General features: G+C 42.5%; 1 protein-coding gene across 3 annotated transcripts in view; it reads right to left on the bottom strand.

Moving 5' to 3' along the window:
• The window catches only part of CSMD3 (CUB and Sushi multiple domains 3), a 426,461-nt gene that overhangs the window by 19,771 nt on the left and 379,185 nt on the right, over window positions 1-27,505 (bottom strand). For all 3 annotated transcript variants that reach the window (XM_078855831.1, XM_078855830.1, XM_078855832.1), the window contains exons 55-64: window positions 26,573-26,758; window positions 25,281-25,454; window positions 15,463-15,645; window positions 12,837-13,013; window positions 7,836-8,015; window positions 7,446-7,619; window positions 5,247-5,420; window positions 4,756-4,829; window positions 3,346-3,457; window positions 1,549-1,728 (exon numbers count right to left, since the gene is read on the bottom strand). In XM_078855831.1, coding sequence (XP_078711957.1) covers window positions 1,549-1,728; window positions 3,346-3,457; window positions 4,756-4,829; window positions 5,247-5,420; window positions 7,446-7,619; window positions 7,836-8,015; window positions 12,837-13,013; window positions 15,463-15,645; window positions 25,281-25,454; window positions 26,573-26,758 — 1,614 coding nt within the window. The remainder of the gene's footprint in view (window positions 1-1,548; window positions 1,729-3,345; window positions 3,458-4,755; window positions 4,830-5,246; window positions 5,421-7,445; window positions 7,620-7,835; window positions 8,016-12,836; window positions 13,014-15,462; window positions 15,646-25,280; window positions 25,455-26,572; window positions 26,759-27,505) is intronic.

Below are 27,505 nucleotides of genomic sequence, written 5' to 3' on the forward strand. Positions count from 1 at the left end.
GCAGATTGTATATTGCGTATATGAGCAGTCATATTTTGAGTGTGCTTCGGCATAGTATTAATAATACAATACATTTATCACAATAAACCACTAATCTCCCAAAGATTATGAGATTAACAGTCTAGTCAGTTCATGCAGTGGCTACTCAGAGAAAATTGATAAGAGACAGCTTGCATTTAAAACTGTAAAATACAAGTACAAAAGCACACACAGATGCAAAACCAAACTCATTTAAGTATCAATCCATGTCACTCCCGCAGCTTATAAATTCCACACACATATTTGAGTAAAATACTTCGCAATAACTTAATGATAAGATGATACAGCGAATGTAAACATTGCGTGGGCACAAAACAGATGGATGTACACACTTGCACACACACTCGCTTTGTGAGCCATAATCCAGCATGTTTTCAAGGAAGGAAGAAAAAAGAGTTTTCACAGTAAGGCAATCTCATTGCTAACAGACTGCAATACGACACATCCGTATGATTGAAGAGAAAATGCCACTATTGTATATGCCACGAAACACATATCACAGCTGTCAAACACTGCCATTATGTAAGCCCTGGTCCGTTACACGCCATTACAGTGGTGGGTCTCACTCATGTTTATTCTCACTCTCCCAAGGCATTAAGTATCCAATATAAAAACATGTTTATCTCCATTTGTTAGTTGTAACAAAAATACTTAGGTATTTTTTTAAAATGTTACACGGTTATCTGCAGCAAATTATTGAACCCATGATTTGTACTTATCATGGCACTTTCATTTCAATGGCTTTGTGCACAACTTGCTCACATTATTGAGACTATGAAAACATGATGTACTGCACAAAATAATCCACCAAACATGGAGCACACTACATATCTAATTCACCTCAACTATATGCTTGGAATCACAATGAGAGACAGCAAGATGAACACATGGGTTCGCAAACATATGCAGGTTAAAGACAACATTCAACATCGTTCATAAAAATAACTGGACTTGGCCAGGACAAAGTCGCTAGAAGGGATGATGGCCAATAGACACGACTAGTCATAGAGTGACATCCAAGAAATGGAAAGCATTGAAGAGGATATCTGCCAAGATGGAGAGGGTGTCCACAAGAAAAAAAAATCATGCTGTGTGCAGATGCTCAGCGGCCTTAATCCAAAGGTAGATTGATCATGGAGGCTACTGTTGCCACTGATGATCACGATTAAATGCAGCTATTTGTAGGATATCGTTTTATAAGTAGGCAAAACGCAACCAGGCGCGGCCTTCTTAATCCTGCAGGATTTACCCGTTCCGGCAATAAAACAGGTGTTCAGATGTTCAAACACCAAATATAAACCTAATGCAAGGCATCAAGAATAAGTCACACATACTTGTGGCGAAACATGCGCACAAACATGCTCTGATAACACATTCACTGATTGGCCTACACCAGAAAAAACACCTGTTTTATTGGCAGAAATGGTAAAGCCTAATTCTACTTTTGTCTTAAAAAACGTCCTATAGCTTTGTGAGGGAGGCGTTTGCGCGGACGTGCTTGCGACTCACGATGGCAGATGGGAGTTTTTCCCGACCAGGTCCCGTCGGGACGGCAGCTGCGGTGCTCCGAGCCCCCTGCCAGGTAGAATCCCGGCTGGCAGCTGTACATGAGCGTGTAGCCCAGGCCGGGCAGCTCCACGGCCCCTACGTCTGCATTTTCTGGGGTCTCCTGCTGCTTGCAGCCGTGCGCTGGGCGCAGGCACACGCAGACACACACGACAGTATCTATCAGTACTCATCACACAAAGCCTAGGCAAACACCACTGGGTCACATTCTTCATGTTTATCAATATGTACCGATTAAGTGAAACATAATGGTGGGGGGGGGGGAGATGGAATTAAGAGAATTTGCCTCAACAATGCTCACTGGATAGAACCCAGCCTCAGCAGCTCTTGACAGTAGACTTGAAGGAAAATTTTGTTATATGCTGATTAGCACCAAAAAAGGTCACCGAATTACATATATTGCAGGTACGTGCTGTTTTCTCAAAGCAAATAGAGGACATTACCCAAAATTATATTATATTACTGTACAAGATTTTCCCTGTCGTGGCTTCATGTCACATAAATACTAGTGTGCTGCACGCCAGCTACCTCCGCTGGATAGCAGTTATTTCAAAACAACATGTAGGGTGAGGATTATTATGTTGAAAATTTTATTCACAACGTGTGTACCTTATGATCATCAGGATGTGTTTGGAAATATTAAACCGTGCACCCTTGACAGATATCTGCAACTGGGCGATATCCCATTGCTGAGAAGTATAATGCAAAGGCAGTGGTAGTTTTCAAATTTGGTCATAAACAGGCCATGTTTTCACGTCAAAGATCAAATAGACTTGTGCGATGTACATCATGAATAGTACGTGAACCAGACAACCTGGTGCCTGCTGTATGGAAACTGTGATAAAAAAACAATACCAGTATTAGAGTTATTAAACATAGCAATGGCACAAGTATGAAGAAACCCTAAAAATGAAAATCAAGACGTAAAAATAAAAACGTGATTGAATTTGGAGCGCTGTCAACGGTAATAGTGGGGCATTCGCCTCGACTGGGTATATATATCACACATTAGTTTATCATCGGGAGGCAGATTATGATTTCAGAGTACATTTTTCAGGTGAGGCCAAACACAGATGGCAAATGTTGGATGACTGATTATTTCACGTAGGTAATTTGGCTACGAATGAAGCAAGCTTAACACATCTAAGTGGTTTCCAATTTATTGCTTAGTTTGGTGACCAAATGTTCTGGTGTTGGAGGCATGGGCACAGAGATTCAAGGCCTGGAGGCGGATGGATTATTGCAGTAAAGCGAAGAGAGAATGATTTCCCTCCAAACCTTTCCCTTGATACAGTGTGTCAGCCATAAATATGTTCCTTAATATCTTTTTTTGGCAACAAAATCATAAATCAATCAATACTGTATTAAAGGACACGCCAGAATTGTTCTCTCGTAAACAAATTCCAGGGGCAGAAGAAAAAATACAAAATACATTGTGGAATCAAAAAGAGGTTCCAGTATAAACTTTCCACTTGCCACGTCTACATTTAAAATGTATTGCTTTTAAGAAAATTGCTTTCAGAGATAAAATGTGACGAGAACATTCAATGTGGTGATTGCTTACACGTTTTCACAAAGTTAAATTATTGTTAAGATGCTGAAACTTAAATAGTTATAATTATTACGTGCGAATATTAATACATTCATTTATATTTATACCCTCCATTCATAATTCACGACATTTTGTTGAAAGAAACTTAGATATGATGGTGCTGATGAAGTTACACATGACATACGTACAAATGCATTCTGGCTGAGTTCCACTCCAAGTGAGATCAGAAAGGCAGATTCTTGTGGTAGACCCTTGGATGTGAAACCCTTTTTGGCATCTAAAGGAAACTGTGCTGTCAACCTAAACAGACACACACACAAGCAAGTAAAATCATATTTTGTCCTTAAGTAAAATGTTGGGGGGGGGGGGGTTTAGTCAACATCAGTGATCAGATATCCCTATTTTCTTCACTACTGAAAGGTAACAATTGCCCTTGGCCAGATGCTGCTAACCTGCAGAAAACTCTGAGAACAAGACATGCACTGAACCACGTGTCTTTGCCAAAGCTTTTGTGTTCGTTCCAAGGGACATCATCTTAATGGTTTACTTTTGTAATGCAGGCTACACTATCTTCAGTATTAGAGAAAAACAAAATCGCTATATATCCTTATTAAATTGCCTTCTCAGTTGTCTGATGTGCTTTAAATTTCTACTGCTGCGACGTTCAGTATACGATCACATTATCAAATGTGATTTGTAACTTTTATCATTACCTGTGTATCGATAGCTCAATGTTAATGTGCCAATTTATTGAGGGACTGTTCATCTTGGTGTGGTCTGAGACTTTTGTGGTAGTTTTTGCTGCCTTTATTGATTAATTGGACTTATACAATTAATGTATGTATTATTATTTTTATATTTAGTGACTCGCTTACCATTTTCTCTGCTTTACACTCCGTTTTTTTAGTGTTTGCTATTTTAACTGGCTGACCCACCCAAACTGAATATCTGTGAAATAGAGCTTCATAGCTCACCAGATTCCTCCAAACTAAATAATGATTCTGATTTCACTCCCAGTACATGGAGTGGAACTTCAGACACCATGCTAAACCACAGGGGAAATAACCCAAAAAAAAAACAAAGCGATATACAGCACAAACGTGAAATCCTACGCAGTAGCATATTTTTATTTCGTTAACTGTTGTGATTTTATAATCATATTTTATTCTATGTATTTGTATACAGTATAATATTACCATTTACATTGTTTCATGTTGCTTAATTATCTATTGGAAGATATCCACACAGCACAGAATTAGTCAAAAAACCAACGATGGCCGATGGCATAATTGAATAAGGAGTTGAACCGTGAGGACAAGGGCCTAGATAGGGTAGCCAGCGTTCAATTGCTGAATTTGTTGAATAAAGAATGGACTTACATAGGTTCAGATGGTGACGTAAATAATACTACTACATCAAACAATTTAGTAGGGACAGCATTGTTGCATTAATGCATTATTAAACAGGAAGGAAGTGACAGTGAAATCTATTGGCCTCAATGGATTTGGAAATAATGACCCCATGCCCTTGAAGATTAAATATTTTAAGTCTGAATTTTGTGAGTATGAATATATATAGGGGAAGAGAAATAATCTTACTTGATATCCTTGAGTGATATTCTGCTCACCAAACTGAGGTGTTCCAGGGTTTAAACACGTTGTCTGCGACGGATCTGTAGCAGAATGGGAACAATTACAGATCATTTTGGATATAACACTTTCCATTAATCTACATTTTGAATGTTGTGGCGAGCCAATTCCACGTAACAAACTATATAAATGCACGTTATTAGTGGCTCACTTATTCAGCATCAAAGCACATTTCAGAACAATAGTAAGTAAACCCTATTCCGTGTGGATCAAATCCCACATCTAAAACTATGAGGATCCACTTTTAGAATGTTTTAAAAATAATTATTATCAAAATTCGTGTTTGTGAATCACAGCACCTTCGCGGTCACCGTGGGCCCTAAGAATGGCATGGATACAAATGTACTCGTGATTTGATTTGAATGTTCCCACACACCCAGGATAAAAAAAAATCCTCTTTGTAAACATTTTACCCTTACACGCGGTCCGGAGGATCTTACCAATGCACCGTGGCTGTGTGCCACTCCAGGTCCTATCTGCACGGCATGCCCGCAAAGAAGAGCCAACAAGCACCAGGGGAGGGTTGCAGCTGAAGGAGACGTCTGCCTCGAAGATGAATCGCTTGCCTTCGCGCTTGCCCTCAGCCGGCGTGCCTGGGTCTCCGCAGAATACAGCTGCAGCAGTGGTGAGAGACAGTAATTAATTATGCGCACACATGCTTCATTATCCTCACCACTTTCACCGTCACTGAAAAGCATTTTTTTCCAAGTAAAACCCACACGTGAAATTGCTAATGTGTATTACGAAGGTTAACCATTATGATATGCAACAATTTATTTAATAAAAAATGCATTTTGATAAAAAAAATATATAAGTTTGGCATTGAAATGGAACAATTATGTTAAATGTAATGTTTGTGTGTACCCTGGGAATGTATTATTTAAAACATTTATTTTGCCAATGTCAGACAATGTTTGTTTTGGTAGTTTGCTTGATTTGCTTTATTATTTTGAATATTAAAATAAAATACTTTTTGTCGATTTCAACTGCAATTTTGTTCTACATGTCATACAATTTTGTTGAGGTTATACATGACTAAATTGTAGCATAGCCCAAAGTGGGCAGGGATTAAGGCAGAGCCACTCAACGTTTCTGAAAACGTGGAGCCGCTTCCAACCACAGACGTGTGGCTGGTGGGCCATGGAGGGCCATTCCTCACGAATACATGTTTTGAGCTACCATTCCACACTTTAGTTTTACACATTTGTATGGAAACTTACTCCGGTCATCCTTGCAGCGGCTTTTAGCTAGCCATTGAACACACTGCATTGCGTGCTTTCAAATGTGCATATGTGGCTGTATAGAATGTTCTTCCTTACGATATTAGGAAGGCACTTGGGGCTATGCACTTTTAAATCTACGTTGAAAATTAATTTCTTTAGAACTGCTTTTTGTGGTTAGTTCCTTGTCCTTTCCTGCATCTCCGATTAGCAAGGTTGACTATGTATGGTGTGAAAGAAGTTAAACATCCATACAACTTAATGGAACTGTCTTAGATATTTTCCTTTCACCTAAAACGATAACATTAATGAATGTACAGCCCTTTGTCAATCCACTTCCTTTGATGTTTCAGTGTATGTGGCTGCAATTGGTTCATATATTGTGGGATGAACTTGGGGTCCTATATTCGATTAACGGCCATGTCACACATCATTGAGTCTCCTCTATGACAACTCAGCCTTAAATGGGTGTATTTTGGGGTGTGCACTGTAAAGGTAATGGTTGGTGGATTATCATTGGATAGGGTTGGTGGGTGGGGCATTAATGGGTCATCAGAAGTTGCATAAGCAAGTATCATTATTACTATTATCATTATTATTATTTAATGTTGAAATGATATTCATCTACCATATGCATTTACCATCATCTTGAACTCTCAAAATCATCATCTTATTTTAATTCATCCATCTACATCTCCACTATTACCATCATCTTCCTGTTTGTATGTTGAACTGCTTTCAGACCATACGTGGCCATCCATGCTAATTCAGCCATCATCATTGTTACCGGTTTGAAGTAACACTAAGCCATCTTTGGCTTACCCGCTACATTCTGGACTAAGGTGGTGCAACTGTCAATAAGCATGTGTATGTGTTTGTGTGTAAGATGGACCAGAGCCTAATTGTTTGGTTTGATCCATTTGGTTGAGTATAATAACACGAGTTTGCTCGACTTTTATTTTTCTTGGCACTCCCCTGGCTGCTGATTTTTTGCGGAATGGGATCCCACCCATTCCACTTTGGGAATTGGGCCCAAGACTGGCATGTGAATTATCATTATTATTATCATCATCATCAATGTTGCAGAATTTCCACATAAAGCCAGAATTCCACACATATTAAGAATCTAATTCTAAACGAATCAGTCCACTTAAAAAATGGGCTCCATTGTGGTAATGGGGACACCATGACATTGTCAGTAATAATCACGTGAAAATGTACATGCAAATCAGGCCCGACAGATTTTGTATCTATAATTCTCATGGATAAGTTGCACAGGTTGGCTACGAACAGTGCGAAAGAAGTCCAACATACATACATAGCATGCATATATTTACGAGGGTCTACATGCATGCAAGTGTGTGCGAGTATGATATTCTGAATTTTTGTTTTCAAATTTAAAGTGCAGCTTTTTTTTACGCAGGCACTGTGGGACGTCGCCCCTCCATGTGCCGTTGCCCTCGCAGGTGAGCGTGGCAGGGAAGGAGAGCTCGTAGCCCGAGGAGCAGCTGTAGCTCACGCTGGCTCCCCACGAGAAGTCTGAGCCCAACAGCCGCCCGTTCAGCACCCTCGGCGGCTGCCTGCACGTGATCACTGCAAATACGAAGTCCACAGAGATGTAAAGAAAAAGGCACGCGGTGAGATATCGCCTCAATAATGGGTGGAGTGAAGTACATACATTTATTTATTATAGAATCGTCCTTTAACGACAGTGAAACTGACGATTTTTCAGAATGAGTGTACACTTCATGCTATCATTCCTTATCACTTGGCAAGCACATCCAATCATTTTAACCCAATGATCCTTACCTCTGCAGAGAGGCAGGGATCCACTCCATGCCCCATCTTTCCCACACACCCGAGTGGATGAGTGGTGTGGGTCGATCCTGTAGCCTGGGTTGCAGTGGTACGTGACATTGTGGCCAAATGTGAAGTCACTTCCAATGCGCACACCATTGGCCACAGAGCCGGGTTCACCACAGTTGAATACTGTAAACAAAAAAAAGTATATATATAGTCTTTAAAATATCATGCATAGTGTACTAGTGACAAACTCGTTGAGGCAGGAACGACTTCTCAGGTGTTAATTTTCCCTGTATGGACATTTATATTTTTAAATCCTTTATATTAAGTTCACTTGCTTGCTTGCTTGCGCGCTTACGACCGTGCAAATCTTTCAGTCGTTTTTTAACCCACTTCCCGTGATCCAATCGAGCTGACATTTTGCACAATTTATTTTCGTGAAATTTTTTTCCCAAAATTTTCCACTTTTTAGGGAAAAAAAAAAAATTCAGATTTCATTTAAAATACCAATGTGATAAAAATGAAACTCTTACTCAAGAAAAACAGAAATGAATAATAAAATAAAACCGATGCCACGCATATAAAGGATTTTTAGTGAAAAACTTAGTTTTTACGGGTTAATTTGTTTTAATTAAAGATACATTTAAATGTTGGTTGTTACATCACCGCACACCACCAGCATGTAATACAGGTGCATTTCCCTCTGTGATGTCAGCCTTCTCAGGGCCCACCGTGTTACGTAAACGAAGTCTACAACGAAATTCATAACGAATAATATTGCTAAGGAAACCGTATGTCGCCAGTCGATCTCTGGGTTACAGCTGAAAGAACAAGCCTGGCAACAAAGGTCATTCTCAGGGCCAGACGAGCCGTTCCATCGGCCCCTCGGTTCGTCTATGCCAGCTAAATGTTGAGGACCTACCCCGAGCTGAGACAGATGTCCTCGCAAAGATCCTTCAGCAAGAAAACATTGACATCCTTACTATCCAAGATACACATGTGAAGGAAAGCAGCTCTCTACGACTGAACATTCCAGGGTACATCCTTGCTGCTTCCAAGGGCCACACAAAACACGGTCTGGCTACTTACATCAAAGCCAGAGCAGAAGTTATTGAGACAGACAACGACTTCACAATTGGGAGAATAATCGCCGGTCTCGTCGTATGTGTAGTATAGTAAACTACGGCGGGAGACCACTTGACGGGCAGCACACTTTATTAACACTTGTCTTGCCACAATAACACGTGTGGTCACTACAGCTCACGCTACACGTTCCACCCGACACGTGTGGTTACTACAGCTCACGCTACACGTTCCACCCGACACGTGTGGTTACTACAGCTCACGCTACTCATTCCACCCGGCTACACACACACAGGCATTCCAGCCCCGTAGCATCCGGGGGAACCTCCAGACCCACCCCAGCTTGGGTACGGGTCACGACCACTGGGTCCCGCGGCCCGGCCCTCACACGGACGTCCGGCCCCGGGTCCCAAGGTCCCGCCTCTGAGCCACACAGGGTCCCGGTCCTTACAAGGACAGCGGGACTAGGTGTCTCAGGGCCCTATCTCTTCCTCCTCCGTCTTCCGTCTTCACTGGTCACCAACTCTCCGAGCGCCCGCGTGCACCGCCTTTTATAGCCCTCCGCTCCCGAGGAGACGGAGCCTATGCGGACCGCGATGTGAGCACCCACCCTAGTCGACCAATCACCACGCGCTGCCACACGATCCCTTCTTGCAGCTTGTGTCAGCGCACACAACCAATCACCACGCGCTGCCACACGATCCATCACTGTCAGCGCGCGTCACCAACACACAGCCAATCACCATCACATAACCCATGACCCCGCGCTGACCTACGATCCCTCACTGTCAGCGCGCGTCACCAACACACAGCCAATCACCACGCGCTGCCCCACGATCCCTACTGCCAGCGCGTATCACCCCTACATATGCAATGTCTACAAACCGCCAACAACAACCTGGCACCTAGCACCATTGCCAACGGTGCAACATCCCGCGATCTACATAGGCGACTTCAATAGCTACCCAATTAACGACCTTCCTGGCAAACACATCCTTGATTGGGCATCTGCACAAGAGCTCTTCTTCGTTTTTTATGCCAAGCTACAAGGCACATTCCACTCTATATGGTGGAATAGAGGATACAACCCAGACCTGTGCTCTGTAACTACAATTAACAATGGCTAGCATTTGCCCACCACGTGCAAAGTCCTGCCTCGCTTCCCGCACAGCCAGCATAAGCCCGTGGTCATCCAAATTGGCCACGAAATCCCAGTAATCACCAACACAATCACGACCCCGATGGAACTTCAGATGGGCAAATTGGCCTGGCTTTATGGTGGCAGTGGAAAAGGACATTCGCCACATCTCCATGAACCCTGAAAAGTTTGAGCAGTTCATCATGCTCGTGAAGAAAGCCACCAGGGATGCGATCCCACGGGACTATGAACATCAAAGCATCAGCCACCCAGAAATCACCACAGCCCTTCTGCAGTCGCTAGATTCTGCCAGACAAGCAACGTGTGCAGCATTGATGGCATCTTTTGACGTCACACACTCCAGCATGATAGACTCTTCAACAGTCTCAAAAACTCACTTCTGTCTACAGCTGTACTTCCAGAAGAAATATATGGCGCACCGGCAGTACCAAGGCAGGTAAAGCCACAGGAATAGATTTGGATTTACTCGGAATTCCTAAAATACCTTGGCAGCAAAGGAAGAACCTGGCTGGCAAAACTTAAAATAAAAATCATTGCCACCAGAAAGCTACCAAGACTTTGGAGAAAAGCAAAAGTCTTTGCTCTCCTCAAGCCAGGAGAACCTTCTGATGACCCGCACAGCTACAGGCTAATCTCTCTTCTTTGTACAGCCTACAAGCTACTGGAGTGATTACTGTTAGCTCTACTCTCTCCTCTTTTGGAAGCCACCATACCACCTGAGCAGGCAGGTTTTCAGCTACAACGAAGCTGTTGTAACCAGGTCATTGCCTTATACATCACACATTAAAGCCGGCTTACAGCATAAACAGAAAACAGTGGCTGCTTTCATAGACTTGTCCTCTGCATACGACACGGTCTAGCGCCAAGGACTCCTCTTTAAACTTGCCAAACACCATCAAGTGCAAAAAACGGTTTGCCTCATCGGCAGTATGCAAAGCGACCGACAATTTCGCGTCCATCTCGGAAACCAGATCAGCTGCCCATGAACTCTACAAAATGGTCTACCGCAGGGGTCGGTATTAGCACCAGCCCTGTTTAATCTGTACACCAGCGACATGCCGGCCATATTAAGTCGCAAGTTCATTTGCGCAGACGATCTAGCGCTGGTCACCCAAAGCGACGACACTCAGCGCAGCTCAAGATATCTTGAACACCGACCGAAAGAAATTGGAAGATTATTTCTACTCCTGGCGACTTAAGCCAAATCCAACCAAGACGGTGTCCTCAGCATTCCATCTCAACAACGCGGAGGCAAAACGTACACTGAAGGTCGAGTTTTGTGGTAAAACCGTCACCAACGACCCACTCCCGAAATACCTTGGAGTGATGCTCGATCAAAGTCTCACTTTCAGGCAACACATTGAGAAATTGAGCAACAAGATAAAACCCGCACGAACATTATCCATGAACTGGCGGGAACTAGTTGGGCCTGTGATGCGCAAACACTACGGACTGCCACACTCGCCCTCGTGTATTCGACGGGAGAGTATTGCTCACCTGTGTGGTGACGCAGCACTCACACTCGAATTACCGACACACAACTGAACATTGAAGTGCATGCCATCTCAGGTATGCTGAAGTCGACGCCGACTCAGTGGCTTCCAGTGCTCAGCCATATCGCTCCGCCGCAAATCCGTCGTGAAACAGTGGCCATCCGGGAGTACCAAAAAATGATTGTTAACCCACGCCTTCCGATACATCCGGACATAAACCCAGTGCCACCTGTTCGCCTAATATCACGCTACCCCTTCTGGATCACAGCAGCCTCACTCCAGGCCACAAATACAAATGAAGGTGAGAGGTGGAAGCCAGTATGGACTACGACCGACGTCAAAAATAAACATCTCATACAGGACCCTACCGTCGAACCTCCCGGTTTCAAACCTTCCATGTCACCAGTGGTCGACCCATCAACCGAATCGGGACCGGGCGTGGTCGACGCGGCCACCTGATGCACAAATGGCGCATCAAAGATTCGGCGGCTTACGCTTGGGGCCATCAATCCCAAACAATTGACCACATTGTAAACAGCTGCTGTCTTCACTCCTTTATAGGAGGAATGGACGAGATTCCACTGTGTCTGAACAGACAATTGAGTGGATAACAAATCCAAAATTACATATTTAATCTTCTATTAATCCATACGAAATAAGATTTCCCTCTTATATAGCGAAATTGGGACTTCATATCTCTTGGGGAAATTGGAAGCCTGAGCAGAATGCGACATTATCAAGGAGTGGTTCTTACATTATCTACGCATGGGCTGTAAACACCAATCTTTATAAGCCATTTGGAAAACTTCCCCTCAATTCTTACAACTTAATTAATTACTTAATTACACACTGTCGAATAAAACTAGCAATCAAGCACATGGAACATTAACAAGCAAATGCTTATCAAAATTAAAACTGAACATCAGAGGCATGCTGGATTCCAAATAGTATTCACATCATCGTAAAAACAGGCAAATTTATACTACTTTGGTTGTGAAAATGTACTTCATATGAGTTACAGCTAAGCCAGTCATACTAATGTAATTGATCAAATTGCTATTTTTACAAGTAAACTGTATATCATGCACTATACATCTACTGGTTTGCTTGATGGCATTTGAACATGAACTTGCATTTGTAAAAAAAAAAGTGGCAAAAATGCCAGATTTGCAAAATACTTACCCAGCACTCGGTTATGCACTTACATGACTTGCAAACGTCTTTAAACACGTGGAACGGGAGATTGGCATCGTGTTATTTTAGGCAGCCCACCTGTGCAGTTTGGCAGAACGCCGGTCCAAGTGGCATTGGCGCTGCAGAGGCGGGTGGAGAGGCCCGACATCTGGTAGCCGTCCCAGCAGGCATACGTCACGGAGCTGGAGAACACCACTCCATCGCTGTGCAGGATGGAGCCTCCGGCCGGCATGCCCGGGTTCCCGCACCACACCGCTGGGCACACACGCACATCCCACGCTCGGGTGTCCAGGTTGGAGTTGTGCGCTTTTACAATATAAATTGAAAACTAATTTCTTGAGAAATATTTTTTGCTTGTTGGATCTCCCCCCCCACACACACGGTTGGCTACCTATGGTGTGAATGAAGCTGCTGCTGGGGCGAGCGATGCGAGGTGAAGCTGGTGGAAGGGCCTCACCAAGCATTGTCAACTGCCTGCCCGAGTGGGTTCCCCCATGGACTGCGTCTATTTTCACAAGTCGGCGTGGTGCATGCCCTATTCCAATATGGTTCCTCCCCTTCAGTTCACAATAAGTGAGGTGAAGGTGCAGCCCTCAAGTTTCTTAGTCATGCCACTGCTGGCAGAAAGGTCTCCTGCATCGTACGCTTTCGGATGTGCTTCTGCGGCCATCTGGAATACTCGTCCTTCCGATATTAGGAAGCCACAAGAGCTATGCACTTTAAAATGTAGATTGACATTTCATTTTTTTAGAACTGCTTTTTGTGTTCCGTTGTCCTCCGATTAGCACGGTTGGCTAGCTACGGTGCGAAAGAAATTCAACATGCATACATATACAGTATAGGCTGCTGCTGGGGCAAGCGCTGCGAGGTGAAGGTGTGGCACGGCGATAGCTTTGCTCACGCCACTGCTGGTGGAAGGGCCTTACCAAGCCTTGTGTCAAATTTAACTTGTAGGCTTTCGTGACCAATATAACGATTCACAATAGATGTTTTTTATTCGGGTCATATCGTGTAAATAAAAGGTGTCATAGACCCTCCTCCACCCGACACATCCAATTCATGAAGTTGTCACATGAATAAACGTGACGATTTATTCCTGTGTTGGAGAGAGTCCCCAAGGGTAATGCAAAAGTGGGTACTCCCACATATTCCAAGCTGTCTGAGCAGCGTCGATGAGGAGGCCAACTGCCCTTTGGATGGGTTCTCTAGTGCTCCTTCTAGTGCAGCCTTGGCCAAATGACATCTCCTGAGCCGCATGCGGCTCCTTAATCCACTACATGCAGCTCTATGGAAGGAGCATAACATAAAACGTGCAATCACAGTAGTAAATAATAATTAATGTCTCCCATGCTGTGCCAACAACTGTCGATATATATACACACTTATATATACACTTGGCTCTTTTCAGAAGTCATGGGTACTTTTTGGCTCTTGGTCTGTGCTAGTGGAAGCCCTTCTGCCAGGAGTGGTAGGAGCAAGGAATTCCAGGGCTGCAATTTTTACCTTCAGTGACACGAGCAAACCTTTACAGGGTATTCTAGAGCTTCCTCTCGTGGAGGCCCGTCTGGCAGTCGTGATACAAGCAAGCAATTGTAGGATTGCCCCTTCGCATATCTTTACAATAACCACAAAAACAACGACTGCCACTCGCCAAGCATGGTGAACAAAATTAAATCGTTGTAAGAGGGATTCAATTGAAATAAAGAATGCAGAGTATGCACATCTCACGCAATTGGTGAAGGTGAACAAGGATCCAAATAATTAACTCATGAGGAAAACGAGAGCAGGAAGGAGTGCTTTTCTAAAATAGAATGTAATAACGACAAGCAACACGGCGATGTGCCTACAGAAGAATGTCTTCAATCACTGAATATTACATGCCGTGCTATATGGATCAGAAAAATGGATGATGTCAAACGGCACAGAACAAAAGGTTACATTTATGCAAAGAAACACGGAGAGATGCATCCTGAGAGACAGAAAGATAAACAAATCCATCAGAGAACAGACACAAATGATGTATACGTGTGTACGTATTATTTACGTATTATTTTGCACTGCATGTAGCTAACCGTGCAAATCAGAGGTATGCGGGAAGGACAACAGATGAAACACAAAAATACTGTTTTAAAGAAATGCGTTTTAAATCTGAAAGCGAACAACGCAGTGACCCTCTTTGTTTGATGGCTAGTCAAAAGCCACTGCGATATATCGTGTTAAATGTCAAGATGAATAAGTGGGCTTGGGAAAGACACATCATGAGAAGGAATACTAGCAGGCAATCAAGACTGGTGAAGGAACGGAAGTCGAAGGAGGAAAAACGTCCACATGAAAGACTGCTCTTGAGATGGAACAATGGAATCAGATCATGCAGAGGAGCAAGACAGATCGTGCCATTACAAAAACTGTAAGGGATGGTGATAACTGGGGGAGGCCTTCACCCAACAGTAGTAGATGAAGAGAAAAAAATCATATTTAAATACAATAATGGGCTAATATTGAAAACAACTAAACAATCAACCACTCTTCAGAAGACTGATTAAACTGATCATAACATGAGATGTAAGCACATTACAAAACACAGTCACACTTTGTGTTGTGTCCTTGAAGCAAATTCAATCCTCTGCCGGATACGATGTATGTCTGTGATCCCATGCTACGCTATGCATTGGAGGCTTCGGCTGTCATTGCTTAAAGTAAGTACCGTGGCAATCAGGCTGGGTGCCGGACCAGACGCCCCCAGGGTTACAGACGCGCTCCCTTGATCCCCGCAGGACGTATCCCTCGGCGCAGTAGAAGCGGATGGTGCTGCGGACACGTACGTCATCCGCGGAGCGGAAACCGTGCACCGGGATCCCGGGATCACCACAAAATCCATAATAATCCCCTGCAAAACAGAATTGGCAGATGTCACAGTGCATCCGTGGTCAGAGGCATCACTAGCTTTGTGAAATTGGGGCAAGATTAAGCCCATATAGCGTATGTATTTCACACCTACTGGCCCACAATAAGTAAACGACTCATCCGTATCAACCTGGAATTGTGGCAGGAGGGAGGGAGGAATTGCTGAAGAGATTCAGCATTAAGCAGAATTCAATTCCTCCCCCTCCTAAGCCTCGACGAGATGCCACTGATTCATAAGCACGTACCATCTACTCTTTTTAAAATTTCATTTTTTTATCATTTGTATGGACTAAAATTGTCTAAAGTCGCATAATTTACTTTGGGTCTGAAGTTTGCACAAAAATTGTCATGTTCCTGTTAAAGGCTAAGGCGAGGACTGTGACAGTGGGAGTAAAATATTATTGACCCCACTTGAGAGGTAGCATGTTACGCCAAACCACTTTTGTACGTTGCAGCTTGGTGATGCCAAATGCGAGGCAGGGGTCGAGAGGGTGACTTAATAGCCTGTTCCTCTGGCCTGCCACACAATGTCACATAGTGACATGTGCATAGTTAACCCATGAACACATTTTCTATTGATAGATTTTTTTTAAAGTCCACTGACTGGCAATGACAATACAGATTATGTTCCTAATTGACCCAACTCAAAAGGGCGTATACGAAAAACGAAATCTCATAAACCTGCAACCCACTGCTTGTCACCATATGATACAATACAATGTTTCACCTCTGAGCTATGCCCCAATGTGCTCAAATGATTTCAAACTGCGCCGTGACCACACAAGGCAAATCAGTTAAAATTAAGCTGATGTGCAGTATAACATGGTCTCCATGTTGAAGGTTTAACATCTAAAAATAGTTTTTAAGTATAACATTTTTCTTTACAAAATCATCTTCTACACACAGCTTTACTTCTTTGTCCAAAGCAGAGTTATGATCACCAAAATAATTATCATAATTTATTATATTTATTTATCTCGGCTTACCATGTACATATTATATTGTAATCTGAATTAATGGTCAACTAGCTTGAGTTTTGATATCCTTATCTTGTATCCACAATGGATCCCTTGAGATAAGTCACAGGAACCTTGAGGAATAAATATGTTACTTATCAATCTGTGTGCACATATGAGATCCCATTGTTTCGTGAGTTCACTGCATTCTATTTTCATGGCCAAATTTTGTGACACTTTAAATTACTGATATTACCAGATTGTCTCTTCCTAATTACAATGCCAGAGCAAATCGCCACTGTGCTCAGATGTATAGCGTTATCACTGACAAAAACTGTAAGAAATTGCCAAGATGACGAATGAGGAGAAATATAATTTAAATGAATCACAACCATAATGATGATTTACTCAACTATTTACAAGGGCATTTATTTATTAATGAAAATATTTAAGAAAAATGTCATAATTTAGCCCAATGATATTTTTTCAAGGACAAAACGTCAATATATTTCAATCACCAAGGAAGGATATATATACAGTTGGAGAATTATACCAGAAAAATACATGCACTCCAATTGTTGTCGTGTGTGGCGATCTCCCCATCACTCAATATTTTAAACCATCAAAATATACAAAAAATAATACCATCTGCTATCATATTTCCATGTTATTTGGACGCATTGGCAGTACACTGGTGCAGCATATCACACCAGTCCTCATAAAGGGCAACTCCGTCCGTGCAGACGCAGTTGCCATCAATATAACTGCAGATTCTCCATCAGAAGTTGCCTTAGTTACAGCAGCTGCTTTCCCATTCGAAAGTGTGACATGAGTCATACTTTTTTTATGCCACCGTCCACCAATAAACGATTCTGGAAATGAATCGAGGAATCGTTCGACCAAGTTTTAGGGCACGAGTCAAATCTGCCTTTGGAACATGCAGCCAATCGTCATCGGTGTGAAGCTTTGTGTTCAGCTGCTCATAACGTTCGTCTTCTGACTGCTTCGACATCACGATAATTCATTTTTATGCACCCTGCAAGATTTTCTGACCGGGGTTGCGAATCGCGGGAAAATAAATATTGCGATTTTTTAAAATATATATACCACACACCGGTGTACTGCCAATATGTTCATTTTAAGGAAACACAAGTCAATTCAATATTCACAATTAATTAAAAATTTAAAGAATGCATTCTACTTCTACCCAAAATGTATTCCAATTGGTGCCAGCGGCATCATGTCATGAGATAGCGTCTATTTGAAACTTTTAAAGAGCAGAGTCTCAACCCCTTTGCAAGAATGGTCCATGGAAGGTGATATCTACTTTACTTCTGAAATTCTGTCAAGTGACCTCTTATCCACACTTGTCATGCTGCACTTTCCCATTATCCCTGCTATACAGATATTCATCGCATGGCAGTCAAACATTTTTTTTTGCATCCTCAAGTGCTACAATTTTTGCCAGTGTGTCATTGGTGATCTGGGCTCAGAGTAATGCTTGAAAATGTGTGGTGGCTACCTGGATTCGAACTCAGGATGATGAAAATGTTATCTAATCCCCTTCGGCAGGTGAATCGGGGTCAGAGGACTGAGCTTACATATATATGGGTGCCGCGGTTGCAAGATATTAACTACCGCGCCTGTTATACAGGAGGTTGTTGGTTTGATCCCGACCCTAACGCCTGTGTATTTGGAGTTTGCATGTTCTCCCCGTGGTCTCGGATATTTTTCTCCGGGTCTTCTGGTTTTTCCTTCCACATTTATAAACATGTAGTGGGGATGGGTGTAGCGAGGTGAAATTTCCCCCCGCCTCACATCTCTACCCCCCCCCCCCTATCTCTGCCCCACCCCCTATCTCTCCCCCTGTCTCTGTCCCATTCCTCCCCTCCATTGTCTGATGGGTGTAGCGAGGTGTATTTCTCCTACCCTCCCATCTCTACACCCCCCCCCTATCTCTGCCCTACCCCCTCTCTCTCTCCCTGTCTCTGTCCCATTCCTCCCCCCCATTGTCTGATGGATGTAGAGAGGTGCAATTCCCCCCCTCCCAACTCTCTGGAACCCTTGTAAGCAGCTACATTTGGAGGCTTGCCCCCACTTTTCTTTAATTACTTTCAACGTATTATTATTATTGTTTTTTATTAAAAATGTATCTTATTTTTCATTTTCATTTTCATTTTTTTTTCTATTTACATGACTTTACCAAAAGAACCAAGAATATAAATATAAACATGTGTATAAGGGTATTTGGCTGCTATACATTTGTCCACATGATACGCCACTTACTTGAGCTATCATTTGTGGCCAGGTCACTTTTAAAAAAGAGTGATGAAGCTCAGTGGGCCTAACCTGGTAAAATAAAGATAGTAAATCATAAAAAAGACAAAGATCCCCAACGAGAGCCTTTAACAGACCGTTGGGGCAAGTGCTGCTAGCGAGCACCGATGAAGGCTGGCACAGCACACGAGGGGGTGGATGTCCAGCACCACGCCCGGCCGCATGTCTACCCACTGCTGATGTTTAGACACAGTACCAGGTACTCATTTTCATGTTAAGTCAATTTAGACTAGGGGAGCCCCAGAACAGGTTTAAATCGAACTCAGTCACCACTACATACCTGCTCCACAAATATATAAATATACGCACAGCATACGCTGAATGCAAATTAATCCTATGCGATATCATTACAAACACACGAATCACAATACTTTGCAATGTTGCAGCTTTTTAAGCACCTTATACTGTATACCTTGGTAAGAAAAAATGGGTTTGTGACATACATAATTTAATAGCAAAATTCTGCATTCACCACCGCATCATTTAGCTGGGACATCAGCAGTTGATAAAACATTCAACAACCACTCTGATCACCGAGGATAATTGGACAAAATTGTTCTGCATTTGCAAAAGCCGTACTGCATCGCTCATCGTACTGCTCCTGTCTCGTTTCCTGATTTTTGTCCTCCTTGGCATTTATTCATGGACCGCACCCACACTTGGATGCGATTTGGATCGTGTTATATTGGGATTTGCTAATATGCATGCTTGTGCACTTTACTATGCAAATGAGATTGGCGGTGCAGTTGTTAAAATATACTCCACTATCGCCTGCATTTTATTACTGGGAATGGACAACACAAATGGTAGGTTGTGCTTGAACATGTCATGGACTCTCTTTAGGTCGATTTAGACAAAAATGAGTATCGAGTACAATGTGTGAACATCAGTTTACATGCTTGCCTATGGCAATAGGTTCAGGATATAAATGACAATGGCGAGGTCTGATTGCCAAGAGAGAGTTCGTGTAGTTTTGCTATTTCTCCGTTGAAGGAGCGCAGGCTATAATGCTTTACTATAGGGTCCATAGTTTGGGTTGCATGACCACAGTTGCACTATGGACGTCCACATTTTTTCACACTGTTCGCCAGCATTTTTCCCGATCGGAGTGAGATTCGAGGATGGTCACAGTAGCGACATCCCAGAAGGGGGATCAGAACTCTAGTTGATGGTGAGGTGTGCTGTTGAGATCTTGGTTAGCAAGAAAAAGAGTAAACTCCCTTGAAGTTTGCACATCTCTGTAGATATTTGGTGGTAGAATGTTCGCCAGAACGGTGAGCCAGGAGGTTGGTGTTGGTTTCAGCATCCCAGTTATGATGCACATTGTGTTATTTAATAGTGCATCTAACAGTTTTGTGTACAAAAAAAGAATATTTTACCAGGTCAGGCCCTCTAAGTTATATAGCTCTTTTTCAGAAGCGACTTGGCCACAAATTATATCTCAACAAAGTGGCTTATTGTGTGGACATTTATAGCAGCCAAATACTTTAAATGCATGTTGATTTTAAATGTGGAAGAAAAATATGGAGGACCCGGAGAAAAAAAATCACGCGACCACAGGGAGAACATTCAAACTCAAAATATACAGGTGTCAGGATCGAACCCACGACCTCCTGTATACCAGGTGAGGCAGTTAAATGCTCGCCACCGGGGCGCCCCAGACAAGCTCCCAGACCTGTTCCCACGCACATCCTTAATTCCTGATTTTGATCCTTGTCCGCCTCAAATCATTTCCATAGATACATTCATGCCGTAGGTGTGTACCCGCATGTCTCCTCACCGTCACAACTCACACGTGAACTGTATGCACAGCTATCTCTATTTTTCATCACCTAAACCTTTTCACACCACCCCACTCTGCCTTCCACCTGTAGTGTATGTCGACTGAGGAGCACACACACCTTTGTAGGAGGCAACGCGTTTATTAAACAATTCACTGTACACCGGGTTCTGTTGCTAAGTGTGGCTAATTCTAGATTTGAAGCTTTCGTGACTGCAAGGATTCATACTCTTAGGTTGTTTCGGTCAAGTCACGTAGGTAAAAAAAAAGTAATAACATATAAATAAGAATATTTTTCATTTATTATTATTTTATTTTTAAAAAGTAATAGAAATAAAATAATAATACAATTATTATCTTTTTTACGTGACTTTACCGAAAAAACCTAAAAGTGTGGCTGACTTGTTCTAGGCTGCTCACTACATGCGTGTTTTTTAACTCTCTTGATCCCCGAACGCGCTCCCCCTTTATCCCTTCGCCGCCGCCCCTTGCTGAATCAGGAACGGCGCCCACGCTTGCGGCCACGTTTCCTTAACTCCTCCAATCGAGGCCCACTTTCGGCCACGTGCCCTTAGCTTGTCCAATTGGGGCACCCGGCGCTCCTCCAGCACTGTGGCTGGCGCGACCCACAGAGACATCTGTGTCTCGACACTTACAGTAGTAGCTGTATTCACAATACTACACACCCATCGATCCACTTCATTGCTATTACTCATGTCTAGTGGAAATGGAAAATAAACCTTTCCTTTTTACAGCATGTTCTCCCGCAACTCCAGCAACCCACTTCTGATTCCAGGTTACAGGAAAGTATAGCCAAGTATTTACCATCCAGCTACAATGTCTTTACAACAGCACATTCTGGGGTGTTTTTCTGTATAGGAAACTACCTGTAAATAAATCTTTACTTAAAGCTTTCGTGACTGCAGGAATTCATATTATTTGGGTAAAGCTACGTAGATATAAAACATAATCAAAATAATAACAATATCACGACGTTTTGATCGCAACACAAGCAATCGTCTTCAGGTGAAATAAGTATAACCCGTAAAAACAAAGTTTTTCACTATAAATCCTTTATATGCGTGGCAGCGAACTTAATATAAAGGATTTAAAAATATATTCGCCTGTGGAGGACGCGGGGATCGATCCCGCGACCTTTGGCATGGGAAGCGAGGGCGCTACCAACTGCGCTACTCCGCCACGGCCTGTGGAGGGGTTACGCTCTGGGCTCTTACACTGTGACGTTCAGCCAAAGCCATGAATGAGTTCTATTTGAATATATGTAAAATAAAAAAATTTTGCCTAAAAAGTGTAAAATTTTGGGAATTTTTTTTTCACGAACATTAATTGTCTCGCACAACGAGTCTGTGTGGAAAATGTCAGCTCGATTGGATCACGGGCAGTGGGTTAAAAAACGACCGAAAGATTTGCACGGTCGTAAGCACGCAAGCAAGCAAGCACGCAAGCAAGCAAGCGAACTTAATATAAAGTATTTAAAAAAGAGAGGTAAATCTGCCGAGGCAGGCTGTTTATACAGATTTAGAGATGGGTGGGGCAGCTAATGTTAATGTAGGAGAGGTCGCCGTAACCTGCAGTAGGTCTACACCAATCAAAGAGCTGTTTACAAATGGTTTAGAGATGGGCGGGGCAGCTAATGCCAATGTGGGAGAGGTACTACGGAGCTGTGGGGGCTGGTCACTGTATTTTGAGAGATTAGCATGTCAATGTGAGAAATTTGAAGCTCGGCGAGAGCTCGGCCAGTGCAGTGGCCACATGGAGGTGGAAAAGAATGGCAAGCCGCCATTTACTAACACAGCTAACGTCTCCACCATTGGCTCACCGACCTACAAACTGGCCCGATTTCTCTTTGAGACCTTGCAAGCATTCACTGGTAAGACCACCTCAGCTGTACTTAACTCAGCTGACTTGATATCTTCAATTAAGGACACCTCACTATCTCCAGGTTATTTGCTTGTCAGTTTATATGTGGTATCATTGTTTATCAAAGTCCCTGTGCCTAACACCATTGCAATCATTGAAGATGTGGTCCAACAAGGATTGAATGCTGATGTACCAGCCCTGGTTGGACACTGCCTCACCAACACTTACTTCACCTGGAATGGAACATTCTACAAACAAGTTGAAGGCACCCCTATGGGTTCTCCCTTATCTCCAGTTGTAACCAATGTTTTCATGGAGAAATTTGAGACATGCTATCCAGGTATCCACCCTACGTCCTTCCTTGTGGAAGAGATACGTTGATGATACGTTCGTATCTGGCCACATGGCCTACCAGCTCTAGACCAATTCTTCAACCACATCAATTCCATATACCCAGCTATCAAATTCACCATGGAAGTGGAAAAGGATGTCAGGTTATCATTCTTGAATGTTTTAATCAAAAAGAGACCTGATGGTTCAATGGGACACTCTGTCTACAGGAAAGCCACCTATATGGATGCTTACGTAAAACCTGACTCCCACCACCATTCATCCCAGAGGAATTCCCTCATCAAAACTCTATACCACAGAGCTCGTTGTATTTCTGACCATCACCACCTAGCCAGTGAACTGGAGCACGTACACCAAGCCCTCAAGATGAATGGATATTCGGACTACACAATCTGGAAAGCTATCAACCCAACCGTGGGGAGAGAACCATCTGAGGACCCAATAAAAACCATCACCTTGCCATACATAGCAAGGGTCACCAAAAAAGATTTCAAAAATAATGAGCAAACACAAGATCCAGGTACGATTCAACACGGTACATAAAATTCGTGATTTCATCCCTTCTGTGAATAATGTGATCCCCGACATGCAATACCCCGGTGTCTACAAACTAAGCTGTGTCTGCGGCAGCAGTTACATTGGGGAAACTAAGCGACATGTCTCGGACCGGGTCCATGAACATAAGGCAGATCTGAAACATGGTAGGACCAATACCTCAGCCGTGGCTGATCATTATTTTAACGCTGTAGGCACACACGAAATTGATTTTGCCAATACGAAGGTACTCTGCAAACCCACTGGCTATCAACAAAGATTCGCTCATGACGCCATCCAGATATATAAACACAGATACAATTTCAACCGAGAAGATGGGTACAAACTGAGCAATCATTGGAAGGACGTTATCAACCAGTTTAGGTCATAACTGGCTGTGATGTTCCTATCCTACCTACCTATGTTAGCAGATATTTTCAACTCTGAGTTACATTCACTAACAGCCACCGTTTATAGGTCGGTGAGCCAATGATGGAGACGTTAGCTGTGTTAGTAAATGGCGGCCTGCTATTCTTTTCCACCTCCATGAGGCCACTGCGCTGTCCGAGCTCTCGCCACGCTTCAAATTTCTTACATTGACATGCTAATCTCTCACAATACAATGGCCACCCCCCCACAGCTCCGTAGTACCTCTCCTACATTACCATTAGCTGCACCGCCCATCTCTAAACCTTTATAAACAGCCTGCCTTGGCAGATTTCCCCCTCTCTTTAAACGCTTTAATTTAACTCTGTCTGTTGTTGTTGTTGTATCCTCAAATCTTGTAACTCAATTTTAACCCACTTTCCAATGTGGTATCGACTGCAAACTTGGTATACTTATGTCATACTGATGACAATACTATATTCTATCATAAAAAAAATTTACATTATTTTTTATATGTTAAGTTTCGGTTTGGGTCTAATTGTCCACACTCAACTGACGTTGGCTATAAATCACCACGGTCCCTTACGTTATGGCAAGCCTCGGGGCCACTTCCTGGAGTCGTGGAGTTCTGCCATTACTTGTACGGTACATTTCATTAAAGCGTGTTTTTTTAAAAGTTGTTTTCAATATTACTTATTTCACCTGAAGACGATTGCTTGTGTTGAGATCGAAACGTCATGATATTGTTATTATTTAGATTTTTTTTCTATCTATGTGGATTTACCGAAAGACCCAACGAATACCTATAAATACCAGGTTTTTTAGGCTTTGACTGTGAGGTGGCCAGAAGATGAAAGTAGAGCAACGAAATCCTAAATCTATCCGTGTCAGGCTTGAGTGTTTCCCACGAATATAAGTGGGTTTTGTCTGATAATCTGGTTTTCTCCTAAATGACAAATATCCATGAAAGGAATTAGCCAATATCAAAATGCAGGATCCTCCTGAAATAGAGCCATGGGACTCCGTAAGGCTTCCTGGGTAAAGGAAATAGCTTTTACTGCTCGTTAAATGAACGAATAATCAGGTTAAATGAACGAATATTTGTCCATGCGCACCTGTGCCATGTGGGATGCTGCCATGGTGTAATGTTTACCGCACTGGATATGTAATTCTATATCCTCTCTCAACGGAGCAGTACGAATAGATACACCACAGTAAGTCAATTTGCAGTCACATGCGGTAGGCAAATTGTGTAATACTTCCACCTCTTCAAAGATGCCTGGCCAGCATGGAAGAGCAGGCCCACCATACCTTCGAGAGGGGCTGTGTAATGGGGGGCCATTTCCGCCGGCAATGTCATGAGCAAGCAGTCACCTATGCCGTGTGCCTCACCTGCACAGTGCGGTTGGGAGCCAGTCCAGCGCCCATCGGCCTGGCAGGAGCGAGTGGCGTTGCCGATGAGAAGGCGGCTCCCCGTGCAGCTGTAGGTGACGGTCGCCCCGAATGTGAACCTCTCCCCAGACAGAAGGGAATTGGGGGCCACTCCCGGGTGGCCACAGCTCACCACTGTGAGGGTACGGGTGTTCAGTTAAAATGAAAACATCCGATAGGTCACTCGTGCATTTTAGGGTTGTGCCGCACATTGTCTGGCATGACGTCTGAATTTTTTCTCTGTGTGCCGAAAGCTTATTCGGGAAATAAAGGAGCCTCCAGCACATTGAGCAAAACGTTGGACATCATATTGAACAATATGTGGTGCAACCCAAACACACACCAGAGAGCTATATAGCACAGCTGCAAACCCTACAAAAATGAATTACTCGAGTTCTCTGCTCATAACAGAAGGCACAGTTCTTATGAAATAGTAATTTCATTATTACTAACAATAGTGTATACATTTGGGTGTAAGCTATTTCAGGGTTATGTTCTCAGTTTATCATCTGCATGACACAGTTGAAAACATTCATTTCAGTTGATTTCTGAATAACTATGCATTGCATTTATATTACCGTAGTATAAACGTGTACAGGTAAATATGTAAAGTACATTGATGAAATTATTTGTGCTGAAAGTTAACATTGAATTAAAAATAGACTGCATGTATTTGGCATAGAACTGATGGCCTAGAAGATAATGAAAATAAACTTCAACAAAATTTAACTATTTCAATTTAAAGCTTTCGTGACTGCAGGGATTCATCTTCTTGGTTCTTTCGGTAAAGTCACGTAGAAGGGAAATCATAAAATAATACAAATAAAACATTATTATGTTATTTTATTTTATTATATTATTTTAAAATTTTACTATTTTATTTTACCAGGTAAGGCCCACTGAGCTCTATAGCTCATTTTCAGAAGCGACCTGGTCACAATTGAAAGGTCAATGGAGTGGCTTATCATGTGGAAATGTATAGCACCCAAATACTCTAAATGCATTTTTCTAAATGAGGAGAAAAACGGAGGACCCGAAGAAAATTTCACACAACCACAGGGAAAACATGCAAACTCCAAATATGCAGACATCGCGGTGCAGAATTGAACCCACGACCTCCTGTATACTAGGCAAGGTAGTTAACATCTCACCCCCGTTGACTGGCATGACGTCCGATAATGTAAGTGATGCATTACATTCTCATTTTATTTGTTTTAATGTGAATATCCCGATTAAAAGGAAACATTTCTCACCCACACACTGAGATGGATGATGGTCCCAGGTACCCTTTTCTTGACAAGTCATCACAGATGAACCAAAGATATAATATCCAGGATTGCATTCGTAAAACACCATCGCTCCAAACATAAAGTTCTCATTTCCTTTGCTCACTTTTCGAATGGCATTGGGAGGGATTCCAGGGTCTGTGCAGTTGACAACTGTTAACAATAAACAGAAAAATAGGTTAAACTATTGCTGAACGGCTAATAAATGAAGGCTCGAAAATGCAATTTAAGTTTAGATTTATTTATTTTGAGAACGAGAAGCCCAATAAGATGTTCGGTTCAATATCATGGGCGTCCAGCGACCGTCAGTACAATTCACGAGTGTTAGTATTCTTATTAATATCACCAGACTCGATCACGTTAAAAGTAAGGATGAATCACCGTTAAAGCAATCAAAATTTACATTTCCGTTAAAATATGATATTAGCAATTAAATCTATGGCATCAATTTAAATAATAATAGCAAGCGCTGTAATGTTAACGCCCATAATTGAATTTCTGATATCAAGCAATGACATACAGAGAATTCCATATATCACTCAACCACTATGATGTAGACCAGTCAGTGCTGAATACAATACATATATATTTTTAAATGTAATGCTACTTCCACGGTGACCACGTAGGCTACAAACTTATACGTCGCATGCCAAAACATCTACAAAGGCTCCGAATGAAATATGATAAAATTACTGTGCAGTCATGTGGTTACAAACGGACTGCACAAATTATTCAAATGGAATGCCGCAAAAGTACAGCCTCCATTGGGCTGATAAAGAAGGATCATTGTGACTTTTAAGTGTGTTTCTCTAACAACATGTACTTGCTATCGAAGCAGTTGCTGACGCTGATTGAATAAAGCAGAGCCACTACCCTCTTCAGGATAAATACACATTCTGA

The sequence above is a fragment of the Lampetra fluviatilis genome, chromosome 4, assembly GCF_964198595.1.
Source record: "Lampetra fluviatilis chromosome 4, kcLamFluv1.1, whole genome shotgun sequence".
Taxonomy (NCBI): domain Eukaryota; kingdom Metazoa; phylum Chordata; class Hyperoartia; order Petromyzontiformes; family Petromyzontidae; genus Lampetra; species Lampetra fluviatilis.